Source organism: Dipodomys ordii, unplaced genomic scaffold (genome assembly GCF_000151885.1).
Source record: "Dipodomys ordii isolate 6190 unplaced genomic scaffold, Dord_2.0 Scaffold3, whole genome shotgun sequence".
Taxonomy (NCBI): Eukaryota; Metazoa; Chordata; class Mammalia; order Rodentia; family Heteromyidae; genus Dipodomys; species Dipodomys ordii.
The window spans coordinates 19,452,117-19,469,217 of NW_012267219.1; the positions used below are offsets into that span (position 1 = coordinate 19,452,117).

Sequence of the window (17,101 nt, forward strand, 5' to 3'; positions counted from 1 at the left end):
CTCAAATATGAAATTCTACCAAGTGCACTCCGGGGAATGTTCCTCCTGAATTAGAAAACACACTCCTGGCAGGTAAGAGAATAAAATCAATTTCATGCCCTGGAATAAAGCCTTCGTAGTAGAAAATGTACAATAAGTATAACATGCATCTCTTAATTTATTAAATCACTTTAAAATTCCTGAGTATATTCATTGAGAAAATACTCAGATTATAACAAGACATAATGTCTCAAAAGGTTTCAGGTCTCCCATTTCTCTTCTACTTAGACATAGTCACCTGCCTGAGAATCTTCTCTAAGTTATTTTTTTAGATATCTATCCTATTTTTTCCATGTGTTTCATTGTTATTATAAAGGTGATGTACATAGAGGTTACAGTTACATAAGTCAAGTAAAAAATATATTTCTTTTTGACCAATGTCACCCCTTCCCAGACTCTCACAGTTTTTCCATCCTGTATAGTTCATTTCCAACATAGTGTCTAGTGAGTATCACTGATGAATTTGTTCATCCTTTCTGTTTCCCCCTCCCAATGACATTAAATGAAAAAAACAAGATAAAAGAAAAAAGAAAAACAGCCACAAAGAAAAAATAATCTCTCTTTTTCATTTCCTGAAGTTCATTGCAATAAATATTATTTTATATGACCAGATGCACATAGGTATTGTGCCTTTATTTCTCTTCTAAGAATATCTTCCTTTGGTCTTACTGTGTGTATAATTTATCATAGATCAATGTGTTTTTAGCCTTCCAGCATGTTTACTTGTAAGTTTATAGGCATTTTCTAGCTACCAAAATGAGGGAAACCTTATGACCCAGCAAATCCACTCCTGGGCATTTACCCAATAGAACACAAACAAGGCCACATGAAAGCTACAGAATGAGCATGTTTATGGAAGAATTATTTAACATAGCTATGTCCCCCAATGGACAAATTAATCAAGAAAATATACAGTATATACACAATGGAATTCTACTCACCCTCAGAAAGAATAATATTGTATTTGTTAGAAAATGGAAAAATATTTAACAAAGTATGACAGACCCAGAAAAAAAATAGGTTACATGGTTTCTGTAATTTTCAAATAGCCAGTTTGTGTCTCCCATTTTTGTTGTGGCAGAGCATGTGCACTTGACTTAACAAAGACACACATGCAGTGGATGTCAATCTACTTAATCCATAATCTTCCTTTTACACTCATACCCAACCATATACACCGTTACAGTGCACAAAATGCTTTGATGGGATGCATGTTTCAGAAAATATAAGTTTGGTTAAAATTCTTAGATTAATACAAATTCTAAAATACACAATTATTGTATAAGAAAGAATTAGCTTGGTTTCATACTGAGTTTCAAGAAGAGACATTGTCATTTCTCCAGTAACGAGTCTTTACTTATTCTGAGTGGTTCTCTATAAAAAAAAGTTGTTTATGATAATAAAGTGGTTCTTGATAGACCTTTAGGAAAAGGAATAGGGTAGCTATTCAAAAAATAACAGGCATGTAAAATCCAGCTATTTGCCTATGATATCTTTGCTCTCCAGGGAAGGAAAGATGCTAGAGACTTAGTTCAATCACTTGGCCAATGATTTAACGGTCATATCTATATAGTACATTCCCATAAAAATTTTTGGATTCTTTTTGAATCATGTTTGTTTCATGATATTGATGAAAATGGACCAACATGGAATTTTGGCTTCTGATATCATATTATCTTTTTAGATCAATTTATATTAGTTATACAGTAAAGTTTTCATTGTTACATCTATACATACATTTACATTGTATTCTAAACAATCTCACCCCAGTATCATACCTTGTGTTCTCCTTCCCTCAAATCATATCATCTTTCTATATTAAGTATTTCGTATTTTTACTTGCAAGTCAAATAATAAAAAAAGCTCTCACTATTTTTATTTGGGCAAACTCAGAGGTAACAGGGTTATTATTTCTTGAATCTATACCAAATACAAGACATGATTTAAAAAATCTAGCAATAGATTTTCCCTAGCTAGAAACAACTTGGTATTCTATTAGTCCTTCTGGGTAAGTAAGATATAAAAATGATATTTTAAGAGGAAAATTGTATGAAATGCCTTTAATTTTTCTTACAAAAAAGTAGTGCACATTTACTTAGAACATAACTATGCAAATAAGGAAAACCTAAGTCAGATAAAATACTAGTGTTCTGACAAAAATAACAGCTTTATATATTTTGCAGTAAGTTACTTAAAATTACTGTTCAGGAAAATCTAGTTATAGTACCTTACAAGACATATGGACATATTCTTTAAAATGCATTTATTTAACAACATTTATAACAATAGTCTACATGGAACATTGTGTCTTTGGCAAGTAAAACAGATATTAAGCAAATCTTGGGTATTTTCATTATTAAATTAGGGAGTAATTAAATAATACCAATATATTTCACTGACTGATACTTAATGATTAAACGAATTGTGAGTAAAGAGCTTTATGTATTCTATTGTAATACTCAGAAAATGAAATGGATGCAATCAGTATTTTCTTTATTTGCTTTTTATAGGTAAACTAAAAGTAGTCAGTTGAACTACCTATGTTTATATAACTGGTAACAGAGAGCATGTTTGGATTCCAGAATCTGCAGTTTAAATTGCACTTTTGAGGCATGAACAAATGAACCATATTCATTAGTTTGTTTTCCAACTTCCCGTAGCTTGACAAAAGTGACATGGTTATCCCCAATTATGCAAAATCCAGCAGAAAAAAAAAATTGTCTTTCTCCAATCCTTTTTCCCTCCGAATCTACCCCCAACCATTATAACTTTTTACTATCCATTATATAATGACTTTCAATATAATTATTTTTTCTTTTATCACAGAAACCAAAACTAATCTATCAAAGAGCAAGGTTGTTTTGACAGTAAAAGTAGCATGAAAGATGTTATTTGTAACTTTGCGATGTAATTTAACATTGATTTGCATGCTTTCCTCAAGTGTTAACAAAAACTGTTTCCAAATTCATAGGCTGTGTTGATTCCTTTTCAAAATTCACACTGAGGTTTTCTTCTTCCCTTCATTTATTGCCAATTAATTTAGAGAAAAACGACTTCTGTGATGGCAAATTGTGACATGTGGGCAGGGTGATAAGAATTGCAGCTATTTTTAACAAGCAAGTACTATATACATGACTCATTAAAATAATCAATTATTTGACTTTTATGCAATCTTGTTTTGCTTTTTCAAAAATTGATGCACTCTTCAGCATTCACAATCACAAACATTCTATTATTAAAAGGGAGAAATATCATACCAGTCACCTTAAAATTTTTGTTTGTATGCATTAACTAATTTCTAGGTACAAATTGTACCTTGTCCACCAGTAACAGATCATTTTTTACTTGAAAAATCTATCATATTTGCTTAAAGACTTGGACGCACACTGCATGGGTTGAAATCTCAAAACTCCACTTCATAGTTTTATAAGCTTAACTAACTTACTCAACTGATGGTTATAGGATATAACAAGCTGGGTAATTAGGAAGATCAACAACAAGTCAGTATGTATGAATAAAAGCCTAAGGATAGAGCACTATATACATAGTGCACTATGCATAAATATATTTACCTATATAGTGAGTCTGTTTGTATGTTTTTAAAATAACTTGATTCCTGTCTTATAAATTTATAAAAATTATATTATCTGATCACTCATTTATGAAAAAAATATTAACAGAATGCTCTAACCACATTCCACTTTCTTCTAGGCATAGAATGATTTTGCCATAGGCAGCAAAGCATGCTATTAGTTGACAAATTGCAAGCATTCATTTGATAGAATAAAAATCCAACTCATTATCTTGTCCATGTAATTGTAACCCCTCTGTACATTTTTTTCACAATAAAAATTAAAATTAAAAAAATCCAATGAGATCCATCTACATATCGTACATTTAAAGGTGGCATTCTAATGAAAATGTTATTTAATTCTGCTCTCTGACTCAAAGTAACAAATGCCATCCTCAATTATGCAGGCTTGAATTTTTCTAAGAAGTGGTGTATACTTCGATTCCCAATACTCAGCATGCTGAGGCAGTTGACTCTCAAATCTAACCTGGGATGTATAGTGAGTTGCAGGTCAAACTGGGTTATAAAGTAAAGCAAAAGAACAGCAAATTTCTTTGCCTTTTTAAGTCTACAAATATTTTCAGATGTACACCCCTATTTAAACACTTTGTTTTTTCCCTTCCCCTCCCCAAATTACACCAACATCAAACACAGAGAAAACATGGACTATACTGTGGGGGAGGAACATACAAAGCAACAAAAAATCACCTTATAAATATATTAGAAACAATAGCAAGAAAGAAAAAAAAAACATTTGTGCCCTTATCTGTGGGTTCATTTCACCAAACATCAACTTATATGACCTTTTCTGCTTGTCTCAGACATATACTAGTCATTGCAAATAAGGGAAACCATGGGAACTATGTTTCTTTGGGCCTGGCTTACTTCACTTAATATATTTTTTTTCCAAGTCTTTCCATTTCCTAACAAATGGGGTAATGTCATTCTTTCTGATGGAGGCATAGAATTCCATTGTGTACATCTAACACATTTTCTTGATCCATTCATCTACTGAGGGGCATCTGGGTTGGTTCCATATCTTAGCTATGGTAAATAATGCTGCAATAAACATAGTTGTACTGGTAGCTTTAGTATGGTCTTGTTTGTGATCATTTGGGTAAATGCCCAAAAGTGGGATTGCTGGGTCATAGGGGAGCTCTTTGTGGAATCTTTTGAGGAACCTCCACACTACTTTCCAAAGTGGTTGAAAAAATTTACACTCCTACCAACAATGCAGTAGGGTTCCCTTCTGTCCACATCCCCTCCAGCATCTGTTGTTATTAGAGTTCTTGATTATAGCCATTCTAACTGGGGTGAGCTAGTATCTCAATGTTGTTTTGATTTGCATTTCTTTTATGGCTAAAGAGGTTGAGCATTTCTTCATGTGTCTATTGGCCTTCCTTCTTTCCTCTTCAGAGAAGTTTCTCTTTAAGTCTTTAGCCCACTTAATTATTGGGCAGTTGTTTCTTTGAGGATTTGTTGTTGAGGGATTTAATTTTTTGAGTTCCAGGTATATTTTAGATATTAGACCCTTGTCCATTTAGTTACAAAAATCCCATTAGCTAAAATATAGTCCCACTCAGAGAGGAAATACATACAAATTCTGTGCCACTAAATTTGGCTTCAGAGAAATAAAAGACTTTCTTTGTACTTAAGACTTAATCAGTGCAATCAGTTACACTATCCACAAACTGCTTTGCTCAAAATTGTGGTCCCTAAAATACTATTTACTTTGCAGTTGTCATGAATAAAATATATGCAAATGAGTTTCTACCTGCAGTCACCATGGTATCTCTGTGAACATTTGTTTTTCTTGGGAAAAAAAACCCTTCACTCTGTGTAGAGTTTCCATTTTTGAGATTTGTGTACATTTATAAAAATACAACCTCCTAATTTAGTTGATCTATGAGTAGCTCACCGGGATCATGAAAATTAAGACTAGCAAATTATTTTGCCTTTTCAAAATTTGCAAGATTACTTTCATTTTCTCTTTCCAAATTTTCTCTTTGGGCTGACTATGCCCTGTATAAAGTCCCTTGCCTCGCATACAATATTGGCAAGCAGCCATGCTTTCCAGGCATGTGTTCTCCACCAAGACAGAGTCATTGGCGAATGCTAGAGAACATGCATATGTTCATTCCAGCACCATAAAATGACAGTAGGCCATATGATGGAGTTATTTTAAAAAAGCACAGAAAGAAAAAGAGAGACAAAGAACTTAAGATAATTGCTGAATAGCAATACAGGTATATGGTGTGAATTTCATAAAAGAGACTTTTAGAAAGAAAAGCTTGTTAAATTGGCTTAATGTGAAGATATTGATGTTTACATTAGAGTACTGGTGATTATAAGTAGGATAGATGGGGTGTAAAAATAACTTTAGAAGAGAGAGTACAAATTGTATTAACCTGAACTTGTTGAAAACTAACAAGGTTGCCTACCAACATTGTATTGCTGTGGTAGTTATCTACTGTACTAGTTATTGTTCTCTTCAATATCTATTATTGCCAAACAAATTATCCAGACTTTAGTGGCTTAAAGTATTGCTTCGTTGTTACCACCCTGTGATCAGGAATGTGGGTCAGGATTTGAGGATGGCTCAGTTGAGAGCTTCTGCCTTGGGCCTCTTGTGACATTGCAGCCAGAGGTCAGTTTGGGAAGCTTTAACTGATGGCTGGACTGTTGCTAGACCAGTGTTAGGAGTGTTTCATTCACTGACTAGTATATCTATGAAGGCTCCTGGCTGTGGCCTGAGGACCTCTCTCTCTGAGAGCCTCTTACCAGGGCAGCTTGAGCATCCTTACAGCACAGCATGAATGCACAATTGAAGCTGTCAGGACTTCATAGTATCACTTCAGAAAGCATATACTGACACTTGTGCCATGTAATATTATTCTTACATGGCCAACTCTAATTTAACATAAAGGGTTACCCTAAGGCAGGAATTTCAGGAGGTGAGTTTAACCTGGAGGTTAGTGATCAAAATCAGTCATTAATAGTATCAGTATCGTCATTACATGATTGTCAACAAAAAGGTGATCATGATGATGCTGAGCTTTGTTATTATAAAAGGTTCCTACTAGAGTGCTGAGATGGAACCGAATGTTTGACTACTGGTCTTTCCAAGCAGGAAACCCTGGGTTTAATGCTAAGCATCACAAAAATATACAAGTGATCACATGCTGGGTAGTTTATACCATTAACAGTCTTCACAAATAACTGTGGGCTATGATATGAATCTTTCTTTATAGTGAAAAAACCCACATTCAGAATAAACCACTTGCCTAGAGTCACAGTTAGTAAGTGACAGATTAGATGTCAGTGTGATTTCACATCCTGGCCTCTTCAAGCATGCTAGGCTGCGCCTCAGAGGCACAAGCTGATACTTTGTGTATTGTGAGTGTTATGTTACAGGAACCCATGTATACTTTACAAAATAGAGGAGATGGAGATGTTGTCATCAACAAGCCAAACACTTTATTATTTGTGGAATAAATAAAATGCATCTTAAAGTGACATTTAATTAATCAATTTCAAAGATAGCTAATTTTTTCTTGTAAAAGTTAATTTCCAGAAAAAAAAATCCACTGAGAAAGTACCTATTTAACCAGACATGAACTGCTGTGTTCGGTAACCAGGCTAACGAGGCAAAGCTTGAAACCTCCAAAAGTATGAGTTGCAACAATGAGATGTACAAGTCATTATGGCGAAAACGAACTTTACAACTTTGGGGGGGAGCGGGGAGGATTGGGTGGGGGGGCAGGGGGAAGGATAAGAAGGGATGGGAAGGGGAAACAAAGGAGGAGGCTACAATTCTTGTTAAGAAATGTACTCATTATCTTGCCCATGTAATTGTAACCCCTCTGTACAGTATTTTCACAATTAAAAAAATTAAAAATCTACCTTATTTCTTTTCCAGTTGTTTGTCTCATTTATTTTGTCACAGTAATAGAAAGCTGTCCAACATGACACCATTTTAATCAAATTTTAACTTGTAACCAGCATTTTATTATTTTTTATTGTGAAAATACTGTACAGAGGGGTTACAATTTACATGGGCAAGATAATGAGTACATTTCTTATCAAGCACAGTAGCCTCCTCCTTTGTTTCCCCTTCCCATCCCTTCCCATTCTTCCACCCCCCCCCCCGAGGATTGGGTAACCAGCGTTTTAAAAGGCAATCAATTGCATTTATGGAGATGACAACCTCAAGCTCTTGTTTCATTTTAGAGTTTCTGGGTGGCAGAAAAATGACAAATTAACAGCTGTTGAATATCTTTTTTGGCATGTAATATGGTGTCTAAATGTGTGAAATTCTTGAGTAATATGTGTCTTAAAGGAAGCAGAAGCTAAAGGTCATCATTACTCAATTCAATTAGCATAAGAAGGTAGTTTGGAATAGTTACAATTCAAACATAAGTTAGAGCTAAAATTGGCCCATAAAGGAAATGATTAAATAACATCATCTTAGCAAAAATATGTCTGTGTACATACATATATATGTATATGTATTTGCATATATATACATACATATACATCTATATATATGAAGAATTATAACTGAAGGAAGGCCTTGTAGATATTGAATTGCAGTAACCAGTAATCCTTTATAGTGGAATTGTCCATTTTTCTTTACTCTTTTGTTGCCTATTCAGAAAGTTTGTAAGTTCTTTTGAATCTATCACTTAAAGATTTTTCTCCTGAGAACAAGTTTTCTTCACTCACATACTTGGCATGCCTGTTGGAGTCTTCAGCCCATACTTATAGCTGTTCCTTATTAGGGTCTGTCAACCACCAAGCTCTCAGTACCATGAATGAAACACTCTCTCAAGAATTTTGTTTTGTTTTATTTTCTAATTCTCATTTTGCTCATCTTCAGGTACTACCAAACATAAAGCTATTTTACCTAAATAGAAATTAAATACATTCAAGAACACTAGCCTGGGAAACTTATAATCATTTATGGGTTTTTTTTTTACAAGGAAGTCATCCTAAATCAAGAAAGTTAGTCAGTCTTCTTTACAATTATGATGAATGCAACATTGACCTTCTCATTCATTGTGTCTATGTACTGGGCACTCTATATGCTACTATCCTGAACTCTTGGACTTGGAATATAGTTTGGAACATGTTCCATAGAATGGTCTTCATGTATGAAAGTGTAGGCCAGAAATTTACTATTGAGCATAATTTTGTGCAAATGAGAGATGGACTGATTTCCTACTAGGGATCATGGAGCCTATTCACTGATTTCTATGACTACATAACAATGATCTACAGAGCATGCTTGAATTCACAAAAATGTAACAGTATCTCCTAATATGCAGATATTAGGGATTTTTGGGGTCAATTTTATTATCATGAAATACATTTCTAGTTAGGGGAAAACTGTCCGTTAAAATAAAATGAAGAGCTAGAAATGTAAACAACTTCAAATTTTAATATCTAAAATGGGAGGAGAGGAAATATGAGAGAGCATTAAAGGAGTAAATATAATGAAAGTATCTATATACACACGTGGAACTATGACTATGAATCCCCACACAACCAACTGCCCCGGGGAAAATGCAAAGACTGCAAGACCATGCTGCGAAGTCATGAAGTCATCATTTTATTTATGATAAAAATTCTTCCCTAATATAAAATAGCAGTATAAAAGATTTATCTTAAGTACTTTCGTTACTGGACTTGGTCATCATCACAATGGGAAGTAGATTTCAGGGGGAAGAACATGAATGTTTGTGTTGCATAACCCTCTTAAGAGGTAGATCCTCCAGTGCTGGCAGGCTCTCGGAATCAATATGTGCAGAATCTTTGTGTGAACATGTTTCTTCATCTGTAAAGTGTGGACATCATCTGGATTATACTGAAAGTGACTGAACTTTTCTCTCTTTTCCAGCCCAATTCCTACTTGAGATAATATCCATGATTTGAACTCAAGAGTAAATCCCAGACTGACACTCTTTGCTGAAAGTTCTTCAGCACTAATTCCCAAATCCTGAGGATAACAGTCAAATCTGTGTTTATATTTAGAGTCTGTGCCATTTAATTTAGCTATTTCCTGTGTCGGTATTCTGTGTCAGTATTCTGTGTCTGCTTGCCTGACACACTAGGGAGAAGCTGTGAGCACACTGTATTACCTACCAAAAATGCAACGTATGTTACCTCTCCCAGTCAGCCTAATTAATTTACACAGACAGACCTCAATTCTGCCATTCACTAGCATTTCTGTTTACAATGAAACCTTGTCCTCTTAATAATTCCTATGGGATGAGGATACTTCGTTTTTACTCCTAATTTAATTTTTGAGCATGGGACTCATGTCAAGTATTCTGATGTTTTCAGATGTATTTCAAATTTGTCAACAATAAGAATTCATATTGTGCTTCAGACAATAGAAAAAATAATGCTAGACTCTTCACTACCACCAAAAATCATGACATATACATGACTTGGTTCTTTACTAAATAGCCAAAATTGTTTCAGTTTTATTGATTTACATATATATTGTAGTAACGAGTTATCAATGATATTGTTTGAGAATTGTTCATGCAAGTGAGAATCAAAGTTTATTTATTTTTATCTTTTCTATATTTCAAATGTTAACCAAATCTTCCAAGCATGAAAATATGTTCTAACCAAAATTACAAATTTCTTCATATAATACTAAAAACAATTATTTAATAAAGAAAGGCAAAAGAAATTCTCAAAAAAGTTTCTGTCTAGCTGCCTCTCAATATAATTAAGTATAACATAGATGAAGATTTTCTTTCATCACACATGTAGATATTATATACAAATATTAAATAAATTTACCTTTATATATTCTCCACATTGCGATATCTTACTATTTAAATAATATAAAAATAATATGGGCTGGGAAAGTGGCTCAGTGATAGAGTGCTTGCCTCACATGCATGAGGCCCTGGGTTCAATTCCTCAGCATCACATAAACAGAAAAAGCCAGAAGTGTCACTGTGGCTTAAGTGGTACAGTGCTAGCCTTGAGCTGAAGAGCTCAGTGACAGCCCTCAGGTCCAGAGTTCAAGCCCCACAGCCAACAAAAACAAAACAAAATGGAACAAAATAATGCACAGCTCATTGTGATATTTCTTATTTTAAGCTTTTAAATATTAAACTTTAGTTTATTAAATAGCTATGTTGTTGGTATCAATTCATTAACAATGCAGATTAATTAAATATTCTCAGGAAATATAATAATGGGTGCAATAGTATGAACAGGCCAAGGATACCCAATGCAGAAACACCTAATGCTACATGCTTGAATGAATGACTGCTTCATGGAAGATACATTCTTTGGGGTGGGTCTTTAAGGGAATATTTTCCAAAGGGCAAGTTCAAAGCAAACCACACTGATACACACAAATAATTACCTGGGAAAGAGGAAGCACATTATTTGCATGTAGTTCAAACCACCAAGGCCAAATTATACCAATGTACACAGATGAACGTCATCCTTCTAGGACTTTAATCACAGAAATGAAAATTACTTTGTTTCCATAGTTTGAGGTAAAATCTTTCTATGGATTTCTGTGGGTGAATGTTATTTATTTCTAGATGCAGGCCTGACCCAGAGTATTATCGATACTAATTTGTATGGCATGAAAATGCACTCCATACAGAAATAGTCTATTCTTCCCTGAGATAACTAGATCAAACTTCCCCTTCACCAAATTGATTCTTTTGTTTTTGATACTAGTGTAATATTTTACATAAAATCTGCCACAGTATTCCAGTAAATAAGAATGTGGGATAAGAAAAGAATCACTGCACTGGTTGAAGGTGTTTAATATTTAAATAGTGAAGTGAGCATGTTAGTTACATCTCTGAGAGGGTTACCACATTAAGTCAGGATTAGCCAATCTAGTGTTTAGTAGGACTGATAAGTTTCCTCTGCAAACATAGAAATGGGAAAGAGCAAATGAAAAATCATATTGGGATTGTCATTTTATGTCTACATACATACATTTATGTATGAAAATATATGTGTGTACATATTAAAGATATAAATATATGAATTTGTAAATATATGTATTTAATTTTAAGTTTCCTATTGCTATAAATTGACTGGGAAAGAAATAAAAATATTGTAATTTTACCCATGCTAGCATTTACATAACTTTTGCCAATCCAAGGATATTACATGCAGTTAGACTCTAGGTTATTCTGTGATTTGGAGTGATAAGTAAGTAATTACATGAAGCACTAACTAAGAGTTTTCATCAGATAAAGTCCAGGCACTTCTAATTGGAACTAGTGTGTTGGTATTAATATAGAAGTGAGAATTCATACATAAAAAATCAATTTAAATTAAGTGTCAAATATTCTACACAAGAAAGAATTTGCATGAATATGCATGGAAGTATGAATGTATTTGACTAAATTAAATGAAATTAAATAGAAAATCTTAGAACAGACTTCAGTTTCTCATTTGTTATCTTTCTTTTACCTTTGAAACATTTGAATCAAAAATATTTCCTTAAAATTTTATAACATAATTTCGGAAAAATGATAGAGATAATTTACACACTTAATGAGAAGATGTTAATAAAATTCAGTCATACTCATGCTAAGGTTTCTAAATGTTTTAGCATACGTTAACTCCTGTGCTGAAATAATTTTCAGAAAGTCAGTGTTAGAATCTGAACTTGAAGAAGGTTCATTTCAGAAGTACACTTAATGTTATTTAATAATGAAAATGATTTTTGAAAATATAATCTTTTTCAAAAGATACATTTTCTGAATATGGTGTTTTTTTTTACAGCATCTCATTTCTTTTCAGAACATTTCAAGAAAAAAAACCTACTATATTTAAATAGGTTAATGTGTAAGAATAAGAAAAATAATCATTTTATCCTATCCTTAAAATTAAACGCAGAGATTCCACTGTACTACACTTTTCTCTCATGCTTTAAAAATTTATCTTTTCTCTTCTACCAAAACTGAAGGCAATAATATCAACAAACAGAGACACAAAAATGAAAAGACACATTTACCTTATTGCACATTTTCTTCAAAAGTCAAAAACGATTTTGTATAACAAAAATGTAGGGAAAAAAGCATTTTATTTTCCAACATTTATTTTTTGCTTGAAATCCTAGGGTTTTTATATGAACATGTCATTACACCCACAGAAAGGGAGTGGTTCAAATTATTCCAACATGTTTTCAAAGAAAATCACCTGCCAAGTAGGATGTCGGCAAGATCTGTACTGAAGGAATGGTAAAAAGCTTGTGTCATGACTGAGCATAAGTAATGCACCGACCCTTAAACTTTGAGACTCAAGTAGAATACCTAATGTCAAAAGCTGCCCTGAAGAATCACTTACAGGATATTGTATAGTGTTTATATCTCAGTGTATGGAGAAGAAAATAAAAAGTAATAAGTCTGTCAACAGCCCCAGGGCAACTGTATTTTGAATCATTGTCACAATAAGCATATCTCCACTAGGAAGACAATATATCCAGGAACAACACAGAACTACACTATCACTAGATATCAGTGTAAACCAAGAGAGGAGACAGAATTAAAAATAGAAGTATAGATGGGTAAGAGAAAGAATAGTTCTCATTCATATAGTTCGCAAAGAGGTACTCATGTATAAATCTCAGCTATATTTATCCAGAGTCACTATTAAGATAATTCTGAGTACATTTATTATATAAATTGTCCACATATCTGTATTCTCACAAAACTATAACTATAAAGCCAGGGCTACTAAATAAATGGAAGGGTGTTTATATTTCTGTAACACAAAGTAGGGAAGATTTTTATCTTCCCTGTCCATGCAATGATGGTATGACTGAAACACACAAAAACAAAAACCTTAGTGCAGAAAGATGCCATTTGAGGATAAATATGAAGTAGAGCCTGATTTAGTTTAGACTTAACTATTTTCTAGATGAGAACTGATTTAGTCCCAGGAATTGAAACATAATTAGCAGGCAATAGCTTTTGTAGCTCACATTTTTATGTTATAGATCATTTCGTCTATTTAATAACCCAGAAAATCTTCCCTCTTAATGAGTTTCTACTGTATACTAAATAAAAAAGTATACCAAATATGGTACTTAGCTTTTTATATTATCAATTGCTTGCACATTACATATACACAAATTTAAATTAAACAATTATCTCAAGCTATGCACATGAAATACAGCACATTTTTTTCTTTAGCCCAGAAGACTTAGTTTGCAAAGTTCCCTGAAATGTCTTTTAATTCTACTCTGTGATACACAAGAATGTACCAGCAACGTTCACCATATTAGAGTCATAAATAACATCAGGAGACACAACATAGCCTATAAACTTCCCAGGATGATACTGTAGGGGATTTTAAACCTCTGAGGAAAATAAAGTGCTCACTGGTATTTTGCTTGAATTCTCTGAGAACTACTGCCATTCTATTTCACATTTGCAAAGAGATTAAACTCACGTGCACAGTATTCATTCCATGCATCCTTGTCGGTCCTTTCCACACTTTTCAGCTTCCCTTTCTTTATATTTCTCTTTATTAAAAGTTTGAATTATACATTAACTTCCTTAGTAGAAGCCATGTAAAGCACACTTACTTGAAAAGTGTAAAACCGGGTCCCATTAGGAGGATGCACTTTAGGGGAGCCAGAAACGGTGTTCATATCCGAGAAAATCATTTCTGATCACAGAGACAATGTAATCCACAAGGAGCTACAGATGCAGAGCAGAGAGCTTAGCGTAGAGATAAATCCGTGCATGCATTCAGGGAGACTGGAGGGGAAAATGAAATCTGCCCCATCCTTCTTAGATACACAGTGATAGCATTTTGAATCTGTCTCCTACATTTGAAATCTAAGCTGAAAGGGTATCAGCCACCAACCTTTTGTGCCGTTGGTTCCTTAAACCATACAATGATTCTTTTAAAAAATTAAAAACACAGAAGGGGGAGAAAGAACCAACGATAAATGGAGCTTGTGCAGAATCTGGCAGTGCCGGGGACCTGCCCATCTGTTCTCAGTGATAATCACCTCCCTCCACCACAGTCTCGCAGAGTGATTATGCTAAACATCCTGGTTAACCAATAACATACAGTTTCATTGCAGGGAAGCATGAACAGTGTAATTCCGGGGACCTCTTCTGACTAACCTGAAGCATGTTCACTTGCTGCTAAAAGCTACATTTGGTAACAAATGATTGTTGTATCACTGTTATTTCTGTGCATGTCTGGGACTCTCTTTCACCCCCAGGCTTCTCAATGAAAGGATTTTATTCATAAAGCCTTTTTAAATAAGTATTTTATAATTTACAGATCAAAGTATAATATAAAAGCAGGAACACTGAGAGGAAATACATAGAGTTCTATAAGGCTTTATATGTCAGACTACTAACAAATGCAATGTGCAAACATAATTCACTTTCAAGGAACATCATCAATATAAACTTAATCATGATCTCCAATTTTCCCTACCTTAGCTGGAAAATTAAGTTTGACAATCAAGACCTAAACTAGTGCTACAAAATGTTTTGATTAATCTCATTTCATACATGTACACAAATTTGAATCTGGAGTCCAGATTCAAAAATACTGCTTGTAAATATTGAAGTGTTTTGCAAATCACACTTGTTTCTCTATGTCTTTAACAAATTATTCAGTCTGTATAAACGATAATATTCAGATGACTCAACAACTTCTAGAGGTAAAAATAAATGTTCCATTTACACATGGTTCAAAGGTGGAGACTTCAGGAAGATAGAAAACAGTATGAGTCCAAAAAGTATCTTTGCAAATGTATCTAACTTGACATAGTTATACATAACCAAGGACCAAGAACCACCTGCTTTAAACCTGGAAGCTATAAAAGGATAGTGAAAGTTCTTAATACTCAAATTGTTATTCATTTTTAGTTTAGATTTCCCAATTATTCTTCAAATTTATAATACCAAGCGGGAGGATATTTGGGTAAACTATGTGTATTAGTTTACTTATTTAACAAGATAATATTAACTAGAGCAGAAAAATATTATAAGTATATTTTATATTGAATATAATTGCAATTACAGAGAAATAGTGAATATTTTTTGCAAAAGCTCCGATTCAGTTTCCTCAATTGTTAACATCTTGTACTTCCCATGATACATTTGTAAAGGTGAAAAAACTGAGATTAGTATATTAATCTAACTCCAGTCTTGGGCTTTCCCTTCCTGTGCTGTTTCTCTTCTTGCTCTAACCAAGTGTAGCACCTTCATTTGGTTGTCATGACTCTCTAGTTTCCTCTGGCTGTGATACTTACCCAGTTATTATTATTATTATCATCATCATCATCTTTCAGGTGGTTTTTAAAAGTACTTGAATAATCCTATACGATATCACATAATCTTATTCTACTATTGTGCATGTTTTCTGGATGTTTCCTCATATTTAAACTAAGAATACAGGTGTTGGGGAAGAATACCCACAGGTGGACTCATCATTTATATCTTTATCATTGATGACTTTAATCCATTTTGACTAAGGGAGTCTTTACCAGTTTTGTTTTTCGTACAGTTGCCATTTTTTTCTTTTCCTAAGCTCTTCTTTGGAATTAGTCACTAAGCTTATTAAACACACAACAGAAAATTAACTAGTAATGAAATTAAGCTCTAGTTCTTGGAGAGATTCTATTTTTTGTTGATATTTCTGTGTAATCATTGATATCAGTATAGACTCAGATTTTATCCCTTCGGCTACGATTTAAATATTGAATAATTTCCTTTTCAATTCCTATTGTCTCAGTGTTGGTCACTTTCTCAATATCAAAGTTTCTCATTTCTCATGTTACATGATACAATAAATTTGAAAAGTTTCACAGTTTAACATTGGACATATAGCTATTTATAAATCATGCTCATTTCACTAAAAATAAAAACAAAAACCAAAAACAATTCCTGGGGGCTGGGAAGGTGGCTCAGTGGTAGAGTGCTTGCCTTGCATGCATGAGGCCCTGGGTTCGATTCCTTAGTACCATACAAGCAAAAAAGAAAAAAGCTGGAAGCGGCTCTGTGGCTCAAGTGGTAGAGCTCTAGCCTCGAGTGAAGAGCTGAGGGACAGTGCCCAGGCCCAGAGTTCAGGCCCCATGACCGGACCCCCCCCCCAAAAAAATTAAATAAACAAAATTAAATTAAGTGCCTATGTGTCACATACACACACACACACACACACACACACACACACACACACTGGCTTGGGGAATACACACACACACACACTGGCCAGGGGAATATTATACTTTATGTATGAAAAACTGATGTTTAATGAAGTAGAATAACTTGCTCAAGAACAGTGATTATTCTAACTAAAATAGAAAAAAAACGTATCTCTTTCTTCGTCTTTTCCCAACATACATTAGTTCATTTGTTCAACTGTGCATAAATCAAGACTAAACATCAACTGCCTTTAATTTAATAATTTAATAATCAACTGACTAGTATTGTCCCCAGGTCCTGATAGCACAATTAC

At 33.7% G+C, this 17,101-nt stretch overlaps 1 protein-coding gene across 7 annotated transcripts in view; it reads right to left on the bottom strand.

Annotated features, from left to right (window-relative positions):
- Ppfia2 (protein tyrosine phosphatase, receptor type, f polypeptide (PTPRF), interacting protein (liprin), alpha 2) overlaps positions 1-17,101 on the bottom strand; it is a 347,260-nt gene that overhangs the window by 205,391 nt on the left and 124,768 nt on the right. Inside the window, exon 1 of one of the 7 annotated variants that reach the window (XM_013019241.1) lies at positions 14,202-14,570. The exons of 4 other annotated variants lie outside the window; for them this stretch is intronic. In XM_013019241.1, the coding sequence (XP_012874695.1) occupies positions 14,202-14,282 (81 nt within the window). In that variant the 5' untranslated portion in view covers positions 14,283-14,570. Of the gene's footprint in view, positions 1-14,201; positions 14,571-17,101 lie in introns of those variants that run through there. 2 more of the 7 variants (XM_013019250.1, XM_013019232.1) reach the window with 2 other exon arrangements.